The sequence below is a fragment of the Limulus polyphemus genome, unplaced genomic scaffold, assembly GCF_000517525.1.
Source record: "Limulus polyphemus unplaced genomic scaffold, Limulus_polyphemus-2.1.2 Scaffold308, whole genome shotgun sequence".
Classification (NCBI taxonomy): Eukaryota; Metazoa; Arthropoda; class Merostomata; order Xiphosura; family Limulidae; genus Limulus; species Limulus polyphemus.
The window spans coordinates 24,607-36,351 of NW_013665918.1; the positions used below are offsets into that span (position 1 = coordinate 24,607).

Genomic DNA, 11,745 nt, shown 5'->3' on the forward strand with positions numbered 1-11,745 from the left:
AACAGAACTAAAGATGTAAGTTTTTCGTTATCTTACCATGAAGGACCAACAGAACTAAAGGTGTGAATTTGTTTGTTATCTTACCCTGAAGTACCAAAAGAACTAAAGATGTAAGTTTTATGTTATCATACCATGAAGTACCAAGAGAACTAAAGGTGTGAATTTGTTTGTTATCTTACCCTGAAGTACCAAAAGAACTAAAGATGTAAGTTTTTAAGTTATCTTACCATGAAGTACCAACAGAACTAAAGATGCTAATTCTTACGTTATCTACGATGAAGTACAACAATTATTAAGAACATTTCACCCAGTCGTAGAGTGAATTGAAACAGGTTAAACACGGCACTTTTTTCAGTTTTGTGACAAATACTAAAATGTATAATATTGAAAATTTCGCTACTTTTCATATAATAAGAAATGAATAAAAACCCTATAACCCGAGCGCTTTCGAAAGGTGGACCTTTCTTCTTCAGGGGCAAACTGGGAATATAATATCATATAATAAGGATATTATGAAAACGTATTTTATAAATTAAGATAATAGCTACGGATTATCCACAACTTTCTCTATCCTAGCATAACATAAACATAAGTATTCCACCTGTCACAGTTATACTTTTATTCAACTATAACGTAAGTTATGCTGAGTTAATTGTGGTCATCGATTCAGTACAAATCACATAATTAACATAGTCTCTATAGGAAATGAATAACTTTCTTTATCCTGACCTCACCTACTCCAACGCTAGTTCAAGCATTTATCACACCATAGAGATTTAAAATTATATCTATTATATCTGGCTTTTCTGATACCCTTATTTTTAAGAACTGGCCCCATTTATTTTATCCTCTTTGTACTCCCCTCCCCAATTTCGAATCTCTGATTCTCCCATACGCGTCTTAATACTGTTCTTCTTCACTCAACTGGGGTCCGGCATGGCCAGGTGGTTAGGGCGATCGACTCGCAATCTGTGGGTCGCGGGTTCGAATCTCCGTCACACCAAAAATACTCGCCCTTTCATTGGTACCAGTCGTTGGTAAAAGAGTATCCCAAGAGTTGGCGGTGGGTGATGTCTAGTCTTACACTGCTAAATTAGGGACTACTAGCGCAGATAGACCTCGTATAGCTTTGCGCGAAAATTCAAAACAAACAAACACTCAACTGGAGCAGAAAGCCCCATTTCTTTGTGCGATAACATTAAAAAAAACAACCATTCCTCATATATCACCAACCATTTCTATAATCACAATGTCTGAATCCATCAACAGGATTTTATAACTTAAAAGTGATTACAGAAGAGGTATAACCATTTTCACCTTTAACTAATATTTTTTTACCGAAGAAATTATTTTGTGAATTTTGATCATTATATGTAATCCGATATTATCCTTATAGATAATCTAAATCAGTTGATTTAACTTTTACATGTACCAACTTATTTCTTTAAGGTGTACCTACCCGATAGTTAACGTCATAAGTAAACTATATCTTTTTTAAAAAAGGTTTTACATCTAGCCAATGTTTATTAAAGGAACTTATACACCTATTTAATTACCCCCCGGCAGATCAGCGTTAAATCTGAGGACTTATAAGACTAAAAGAGCACAGATAGTCTGTTCTGTGTCTTTCTGCTTTAAAAAAACCCTACTTATTATCATTATATTTGATCATTCTTCATCCATCACATTTATATTGTTAAAAGAAACTGTACATCTACCTAATCTTTCTTACTGGCATCATTATTCACTCAATTTTCTCTATTTCATGAGTGTCTACATTCACTCAAATTTTGTAAATGGAGATTCGATATCTGTTTATTAGGTTTAATGGAGATTGATCTATTAGCTTATGTATTACACGTTGACATTCTACACATACTCGGTTTTCTTAATGGAAATTGTACATCTGCTTGATCGTTCCACATCGTAAGTTATATACTAAATACTCTTCTAATGAATGTTCTATTTCTAAGACATTTCTGATTCTTTCAGTAATAGATATTGTACATCCACTACCTTATTCCTCCGTTCGAATCCTGTATCCCTCATGTACATTTTCTAAACAAGGATCTAGATACGTCCGACAAATCCTGTAACAAATCAGCTTCTTTACAGATGATCGAGTAACGTTGATTTTACGCTTTTCTTTATTTTAATCTATAAAAATACACATGCGTTTAGGTCTTCAAATAGTGTATATTTATCTTTTGAAATGTTTTTCTCCATATTTTTGTGGATGTTTTCCAACTAGTTTCTATATATTTATTAATTTAGCAGATTACAAGTTTCTTTATGCAAGTTCCACTAATAACTGGTCTGTGGCTTTTCGTCCATCGAGCAAAATTTGGTCTTTCTCTTGGTCTTTCATTTGTTAACTTAAAGCTTGGCTTAATATAGATGTTATGCTTTGTAGTCTAACTGTCTCTCTGGACGACAGAGACCAAAATTTTCATCAGATACATCCTTATAGAATCCATCTTCCCCGCCTCACCTTCCGGCGGCTCAGACATAACCATAAGGGCCTTTAACGCCAAAACTCGAGGTTCTATCCCTGTGATGGGAACATAAATGGGAGCCTGCACTTACACAAAAACAAACATACAATGTATTTGAAAATCCAAATCACACCGATTTATATTTAGTGAATATTCTGTATTTTGATGTTTAGCGTTTCCGGAAACATTTTTTGTTTTAAAGTTTAGACTAATGAATCGAAAGCGTCCTTACTTTTGCGACATTAAACTTTGTGCTGTTGTTAGTATAACCGGAACGATTTCTCTTTCATTCGAATTTTTGAAGCTTGTAACTTGGTGAAAGAACGACTCAGTGATTTACCAGCAAAGTTTTCTTTGTTTAATAATAAAAACGTATGCAATGGAAAACAAAACATTTCAGCATTTTGAAAATGAAACATTTTCAAAATCTTAGTAGAGCCGTTAGTGAACAAAAACTACGCATGAAGGAAACACTAACTATGTATGTCTGCGGACTTAAAACGCTAGAAACCGGGTTTCGATACCCGTGGTGGGTAGAGCACAGATAGCCCATTGTGTAGCTTTGTACTTAACTTCAAAGAAAACATTTTTACTTATTTTTTTAGACTTTTCGCACAAAGATACAGAAATGCTACCTGCGAATAGCTGTCCGTAATTTTGAAATTATAGCTTAGAGGTAAGGCATTTAGTTAAAAGCACCCACCGCCAACTCTTGAGATACTCTTGCCTGATCGAATAGCATCAGCAACGTTTTAGGAATATTTTTGCTCACAGATTTAGCTCCTTATTTGCTTTCCATTAGCTTGACCTTTTAGTAACACTTATTCGGTTGGACTGGGAGTATAATTAATTAACTATATATATTCTGTAATAGTCCATCAGCTGGAACATAAAGAAACCGCACTCACCCTTGAGACTGAAAAGAGAACAGTTCGCTTTGTCAAGTTCTCCACGGAGTTAAGTTTCAAAGGTGATTAGAAGAAGAAGAAACCTTGCATTAAGCAAGCTATATCACATTATATCACCTACTCATGCTACACATAATAAGATGAGAATAACGAAAGAACACTGTAACTAATTATGCATGTCACCGTAAATTAAGATAAAAGATATCTGAAAATTCTATCAGAATAGTGGAAATAATTATGTTGAAATGGTGTAATAGCTTAGACTATAGCGAAATTTCTTCATTGCGGCTTTAGCTAGCACAAGATTTGATATCTTACATAGAAACAGTACTAATTTCTGCTCTTGCAGTCATGAGAGTGAGTTGATTTCTCATAGTAGTAAACCTTAAGACGTGAAACAGGAACATTGAAAGAAAAAATACTATTTTGCTGCTCTGAAAAGACATATACACATATCATATCATATTTATATATATAGTGGGGGGGGGGAGGGGATAGACAAATAATTAGCCTGTATAGCGAAATAATTCTAATGCTTGCGTCTGTTTTTTTTATAACTATACGAATGTCAATTCTCAATGATTATTTTAGCTTTTCCTCATAATTCTACAGGTGCTTATTCCTATAATAATAATAGTGATACTAAATGATTGTTATCAAAGGTTTCTCTTCCCTTTATAAATTATATTAAAGGATCTGAATACCATCCCTTGATAATATTAAAAATATTTCTAACCTGCAATTGTATCTCTCTGGGAGTTCCCCTTGAGGGCGAATAAAATCGCCTCATAATGAGAAAACTTTTCGTCCGTTGTTAAGCGCAAACATACACAAAGACCATCTGCGCTGCTTTCGTCGTAAAGATCGAACACCGAATTGTAATTTTTAGTATTATAAGCTCTTAAGATCATCATCGAGTCACCGGCATGAAATGAGAAAGCAAAATTTATGTTCGATACTGAAGGCTCGGCATGGCCAGGTGGTTCGGGCGCTCGACCAGCAATCTGAGGGTCGCGGGTTCGAAACATGCTCGCCCTTTCAGCCGTGAGGGCTGACGGTCAATCCCACTATTCGTTGGTAAAAGAGTGGCCCAAGAATTGGCGGTGGGTGGTGATGACTTCCCACTGCTAAATTAGATAATCCTCGTGTAGCTTTGCGCGAAATTCAAATCAATACTGAAAGCTTAATTTGAACTTTTGTGAGGAATTTATTGGTTTCCATCTTGTCTTATTAGGATTAATTACTATAAAGGCCAAAACCTGCTAAACAATGTACTAAAACACTGAGAATAATTGTGATAATGAAGAAACTTAGAAAATATATATCGTATTTATAGAACTCCCACCGTTATATCCAGGATGGCAGATACAACTGTAGTTGTTGCCTTTGTCGACACACTGCGCTGGGCTTGGGCAAGGGTTATGTTGGCACAAATCTACTTTCACTTGACATCTGCGACCTTTATATCCTGGCCCACAGTGACACTTGTATCCTGCAACCAGGTCCTCACAAGCACCGCCATTAATGCACGGACTAGAATCACATTCATCATATTCAAATTCACAGTGATCGCCTCCGTAACCTTTATGAAAGAAAGGCAATGAAAAGGACAAAACTCAGATACGATTTTGAAAATATTCACTAATTTATTTCTTATACTTAAGAAGATATGAATTATCTGTTTAAATAAATAAATGACACGTCGACTTTAGTGTTAAAGCTTCCAAGAAATCCACGAATGTAATCAGCGATGATAGCGTTGGAAACACTTATCTTGAAATGAAATGCCTTTCGCAGAAACAGTGACGAAAGCAAATTATAATACGGAAAATTGACGTACTCTGGGTTTCAGAATAGGAAAGCGGTCCCCTTACTTTTCCATCCTAAGCCCTACAACCAATTGTCTCTATAATATGAGTTAAATTTTTCACTCAATTTCTAGCAATGCCCACAACAGAGGACTATTTGTGTCTATAAAAAGTCTATTGTCGTATTTTTCAATTCAGAAATGTAAACATGAGTGAAAATAAAGACCAATAATTTATCTATTTTTTCTTTCCCGTCGTCAACCACTTTAAAACTTTAAGCGCTCTGGGTGCCCGGTTTATTTCAATGTTTTTCTAAGATATCCCGCGTCCCTTCTTCCAGCAATTGTGCGACCCCCACAGGTTGAGAACAATTGTTCCATGAAATATTAACAATTGTAATAGACGCGTATTGTGGTGTTAAGCGTACCACACACACACACACACAAACACATGAAACCACAGAGTGGTATTATATATTTAAAGGCTTTTTTTTTTCAAAGTGAAATAATATATTCTAAAATGTGTTCGTTAGTTTATGGAAAAAGTTACTACGGCTCTCTTTAAAACAAAACATGTATTATCATTGTTATCATGCAAACTATTTTTTGTGTAACTTCATGAATTCTAATGAATTCTGGTATTACAGGAGATGAACTTCACATAGCTTTAATAGTCTGTTTATTTTACCTTACAGCAATACATGTCTAAAACGAGCACAGCTTCTTTTGCCCCTGAGTAGTACAGCAGTATGCCCGCGGACTTAAAACGCTAGAAACCGGATTTCGATACCTGTCGTGGGCAGCGTACAGAGAGCCCCTTGTGTAACTTTGTGCTTAATTACACACATACAGCTTCTTTTATTTACGTAATAATGTTTGAAGCGAATTATGACTTTTGGTATTAACAGAATAAACGTTTAAAATTCGTCATGGCCACTGTCATTAACGTTTAACTTGTTGAATACCAACAATAGTGCATTATATTCCCATATTTTTGCTTTAGGTCACATGTTTTATTAACACGAATACATTTTGTTCCAACGTATTATAATAAATAATTAAAAATTGAATCAGTATGTTATTGTTCTACATGTCACAAGTTATGTTACTTGAATAAAAATCAAGACAGGTTTACATAAATTATGTTGTCTATTTACGTTTGTTTGGTATTTTGGTAAGAGATCCTTAAAGTACGTTATTACAACAATGATAAAAGTTACAAATGTTTAAAATATGCCATGATTGTTGATACCGACGTAATAAAGGTATAGATTAGGTCATAACCCCTGTTTTAAACGCAGTGAAAGTTAAAGTGAGTTATGGCTACAGTTTCAAATGCAATAAATGTTTAAATTAGTCAAAACCCCTGGCATTAACGCAGTGGAGGTTAAAGGGCGGGATGGATTCTGTTTTGAACGTAAGCAAGGTTTAAGATAGGTCATGATCCCTGATATTAAAGCAACAGAGGTGAAATTGGGTCATGGCCATACCAGACTTTCATGCATTTGATCGAAATGGCCGTACATAATGTCTTTACAGGTTCTGTTTTTATTTATTTTTGTTTTTTATTAATAACACATTTTATGCGCTACAGTAAATGCAATATTTAATTTGAGTTCTTAGTACTAGAAAGGTACTACATAACATGAACAGTTTAAAGCCGACGTAGTCTGAAAATATGTCTTATGGGCACCAGCTGGCTTTTAATTTATTTCTCACGCCCCAGGTTTAGTACATACGAAAGTTCTAACTAAGATACATGGGCACTATTTAACAGGATTGTTTATGACGTTATAATATTCATACATTGTTCTAAGTCCCACATAAAAAAAACTCTTGTAGCACATAAGAAACTAGGTACTATAGTATAGAATAACACAAAGAAAGAAAAAGCAATATACTATGGCATTAACGTATAAAGCCAGAAGTTTCTTACTATATTGGAAGTATTCGTGCTTTGTGGAATATGAATCTTTAATCCTCGTGATAATATGTTTGTTGGGAAGTGTAAGATAGGAGAAGAAACTATCATGGCGAAACTGAAATTCATTACTTGCGCATACCCTCCGAATAAAGCTTCTATATCTAACTGGCTATTTCCCCGAGGGAAATTATTCATCTACCCAAGTATTCCCTAATTATTTTGTTAAGATTCTATGGCTGTATAATTCAATCCCTTAGAGACATTATACATTATTCAATTATTTTCCTAATGTACATTTTACATCTACTTCAATAATCCCTCACTAAACTGCTTTATCATTCTGGATGTGGTTGTACATTATTACTCTATTGAAGGTTCTTTACACAGTTATAAAAATAAACTATCATTTACGACGTCTAATGAAAGAAGGATGTTAAATGGAGGATACTGTGTTATCATATGTTAGGGAGGACAATAACGAGGGGCTTCAGTAACCTAGTATTAAATTCTAGCCTTTCTGAGTAAACAGAGGTGGTGGAACCTATTTATATAGGTGAGGATAAAAACTCCAGCTTCTCATATAGCCATACAGTATCGGAGCATGAAGTATGGATCATTGATTGGCGCACTTATCTGTGCGTTTGTTTTTATAACGATATTCTGTGTATTATTTCTTTTGTTTCTGATTTAGTTTGTAAAATGGTCATTGTTACTGTAGTTAGCATCAAAACGCATTGTTTTAGTTGTAAGCAAAATAATGATATAAATAATAAAATCATTTGGTTAATAATAAAGCTTATGTCTTTTTACGATATGAAACAATATGCTCAGCAATAAAACAACAATACTCATAAATACTTTAACGTAATATCAATAGTACACTCACCGAGTAAGCAACAATACTTTTATAAACTTTAATGTTGTATCAATAATATTTTTACCGTGTGAACAAAACACTACTAAATATATTTATTTGGTATCAGTCAGATTATGATAACACTTCTAAATATATATTTACCTCTAGTACCAATATTTTGGGTAAAATATATTTCTCTCTTAGTATCATAAATATATTATTTTTGAGATGAAAGATTATACTTCTATTAAATTTCCTATTAAATCTAATATAACTGTAAGAGTAGTAACTAAATAAAAATATATTTTCTTTTGTTCTGGCACCAAAGTAAATCAATTAAACAAATTCGAGGAACGATACCAATCTAGATTTCATTTCTTCTCTTGATTTTATACTAATGTAAATTTATACTGGATAAGTATAACAATGTTACATATTTTCTCGTCTTTTCTCGTCTGTAAACTCACCTGGTAAACAATAGCATTTGTACCCACTGTTACCATCTTCACAAACTCCATACACACAGGGATTTGATAAACATTCATCTATGTTTATTTCACAGTTCTTCCCTTCAAAGCCCGGCTGACAATCACAAAGGTAAGTCGTTTGATTCCCCCAACAGGTAGCTTTGTTCAAACATGGCTGACGATCACAAAGATTCACTACGTCATCACAAGTCTGTCCATGATAACCTGATTAAATTAATAAGAATGAGATACAAATATAGGGAAAACAATTCTATAATTGTTTATAATTCGTTTGTACTATCCAGCGTATTTTTTAGATCAAATTTAGAGTCCACCCCTTCAAAAATTGCTTGCTACTCAATGACGCCTCTGCTAAATATTATCGACCAGGTACTGATTGATGATGCCCAGACTGTAAATCAACAGGTTCATGGCTCACGTCCCGTTTACGATAAATTGCATTCCGCAGTTCAAGGCCATGAGTGTGCTCAAAGAGTAACAGTTAAATCCACTATTTGAGGCAGATAAAAGTAGCCCAAGTGTTGACCGTTGGTGCTGTTGACAATCTGCTTTCCCACTAATATACCAATTCAAAATTAACGATAGCTATGCAGAGATAGCTCTTTGTGTAGCTTTGCGCGAAATATATAAAACAAACTAACGAACAAACTAAATATTGTTTATATGTTCCTCGACCATGAGGTTAGTTAATGAATACGTATATCATCACTGACAGATTCATTAAGAGATATCTCACACTGTTTTCAGTTCCCTTGTTTTTGTGGTAAAAATGGTGTGTATAGTAACACTACATAACTTTTCAGTTACAACACTTTACCTTAAAAACTAGTTTTGACACAAATGTTTGCTCTGTGCACCGGTAGTATTAACTTGCTTTACTTTATACTCCCCTAGTGCTTAAACACTGCTACCTTAATACAGCAGAACATATTAGAATTTATTAACTGTTATAAATGGTTAATGGCACGAACATATTCATTAGAAAAACAAATTAAACTAACCATCAAAACAACTATTGGAAGATAACTTGAAAGTAGCTAAATATGTAGTAACGGAGGTGAAATGCATGGTTTTCTTAAGGATATGTCATAATACATCAAGCCGCGTACTTGAATCTATCCAACAATGGCCCCATGCCGCCTAATTTGAAACTACAGCGACATCTTAGTCAACATAGACCTTAACGTTACTGCTTGTCCTGTATGAATCTTTGGATGATCTTCTAGGCTTTTCTTAGCTGAACTGGTCGGTGAGTTAAACATATTCTAGCAATATTTAAAACAGTGCAGATTTTATATATTTTAATAGCTTTACATTATCTAACAGGAAAGAAGGAATTAATAATTTATTTTCATACTTTTTTCTCTGTTTATAGATGTTAGATACTACTAAGAAACCCATTACATGCACGGTCAAGGTTCAGAGCTCTAAATATTCAAACGTTAGAGGAGGGGCGATGTTTTAGCGCAAAACTTCATAATGGGCTATCTGCGCTGTATCTGCCGCGGGAATACAACTTTGCATTACAGTGTTATAATCCCTGAAGTTTACCGTTGAGCCACCGGCGGATTAAACTAACCAGTACAAAAGTTAATTAATGTTAACGTATAAGCAGCGATGATGTTCAAAATCATTTTATTCGACCCTGAGCTCCGTTCATTTTTATAGAACCTTTTTTCCATTTCATTCGTGAAAACATCGAATGAAAAAAAAAAACACTAAGAGAGTCGACCTATTTTTTTAATTTGTTTACTTCCTGCTGCTGACTGGGCTCGATAGGTTTAAGTGAGTAGTTCCCTTTGTTATGAAAAACATTAGAAAGGCTAAGTTTGCTAAATTAAGTATAATATTTTCAAATGATAACAAAATAAGATGCACCAATAGGCTTCGAGGGAGTAATTATTTGTTTTTTACACAACACTTGGTCTGCACATTTCTCAATCTTTCCATAGTATATCTCGACTGAAGCCCCCCACTGGCACAGCGGTATGTCTGCAGACTTACAACGCTAGAAACCGAGTTTCGATACCTGTGGTGGGCAGAGCACAGATAGCCCATTATGTAGCTTTGTGCTTAAATTCAAAACAAACAATTCATCTCTACTGAAAATCGTAAAAAATAACACTATTAAAAAGTTTGCTGCAGTGTACTTTTTTCTCACACCGGTGTGTCAAATTTTAAAAACAACATTTGAGTTAATGAAAACTGATGAGTTTTATTCTCAGATTATCCAATTCTCCATACCTAACAAGGATCATTATTCCCCAAGAAGAATGATACAGAGTATGGAATAGTATCAAAGCTTTTAGTTTCTATTTTATTGATCAGCAAGTTTTGTAACGTAGAGAAAAAAAAACTCCCAGCTTTTTTAAAGTTGGATTTAATAGAAAATAGTATTCTGAATGTACAGTGATGTGCCGATAAAAAGCAAGCTTAATTACTGTCGACAACCGTTCCTAAAAAGGAAATATTGATAGAAGCTACTCTACTAAGAAAATCGTTAGCGAACTGTAAGAAGTAAAAAAAGATTGTCTAAAAGCGTTTTTATGTTAAACATGAAAAAGCATTATGGATTTTCTAATTCATTTGTAAAGGTTCTGTATAGTAAATAATATCAACTTCTGATCAAAGCAAGCTATATACTTAATATCAAAACTAAAAATCAACCCGGAAATGAATGTAGCCAATCAAATATACTGTTCTTACATATAAAAATTAGAATGCAGTTTAATTAGTTGGGTATCCTGGCTGTTAGCGATATTTTCGTCAGTAAAACCAATAATGTCCCTCGAGGTTCGACTAGCTTAGGATTCTTAGGTTAGTTCTAAATCCATATGCATAATAACCTATATAATAATAAAAAATTATAAGTAAAAAAAAAAAGATAAATCTCTGGTTAGCCATTTTTCGACTTAAGATAAAATGAAATAGAAAACTGGTAAAAAGTATAGTCATAATTCTGATCGTCGGCTTATCGTAAAGTGAAATTTAGTTTAGTTTCTAAAAGTGAGTAAACTATATACCTTGTTCACTATATTGAACTATATACCTAGTTAACTATACTTAACTATATACCTAGTTAACTATATTGAACTATATACCTAGTTAACTATATTTAACTATATACCTAGTTAACTATATTGAACTATATACCTAGTTAACTATATTTAACTATATACCTAGTTAACTATATTGAACTATATACCTAGTTAACTATATTGAACTATATACCTAGTTAACTATATTGAACTATATACCTAGTTAACT

General features: G+C 33.7%; 1 protein-coding gene across 1 annotated transcript in view; it reads right to left on the bottom strand.

Annotated features, from left to right (window-relative positions):
* The window catches only part of LOC111085282 (delta and Notch-like epidermal growth factor-related receptor), a 101,052-nt gene that overhangs the window by 8,097 nt on the left and 81,210 nt on the right, over nucleotides 1-11,745 (bottom strand). Inside the window, exons 6-7 of the mRNA XM_022383092.1 lie at nucleotides 8,458-8,682; nucleotides 4,749-4,985 (exon numbers count right to left, since the gene is read on the bottom strand). Coding sequence (XP_022238800.1) covers nucleotides 4,749-4,985; nucleotides 8,458-8,682 — 462 coding nt within the window. The remainder of the gene's footprint in view (nucleotides 1-4,748; nucleotides 4,986-8,457; nucleotides 8,683-11,745) is intronic.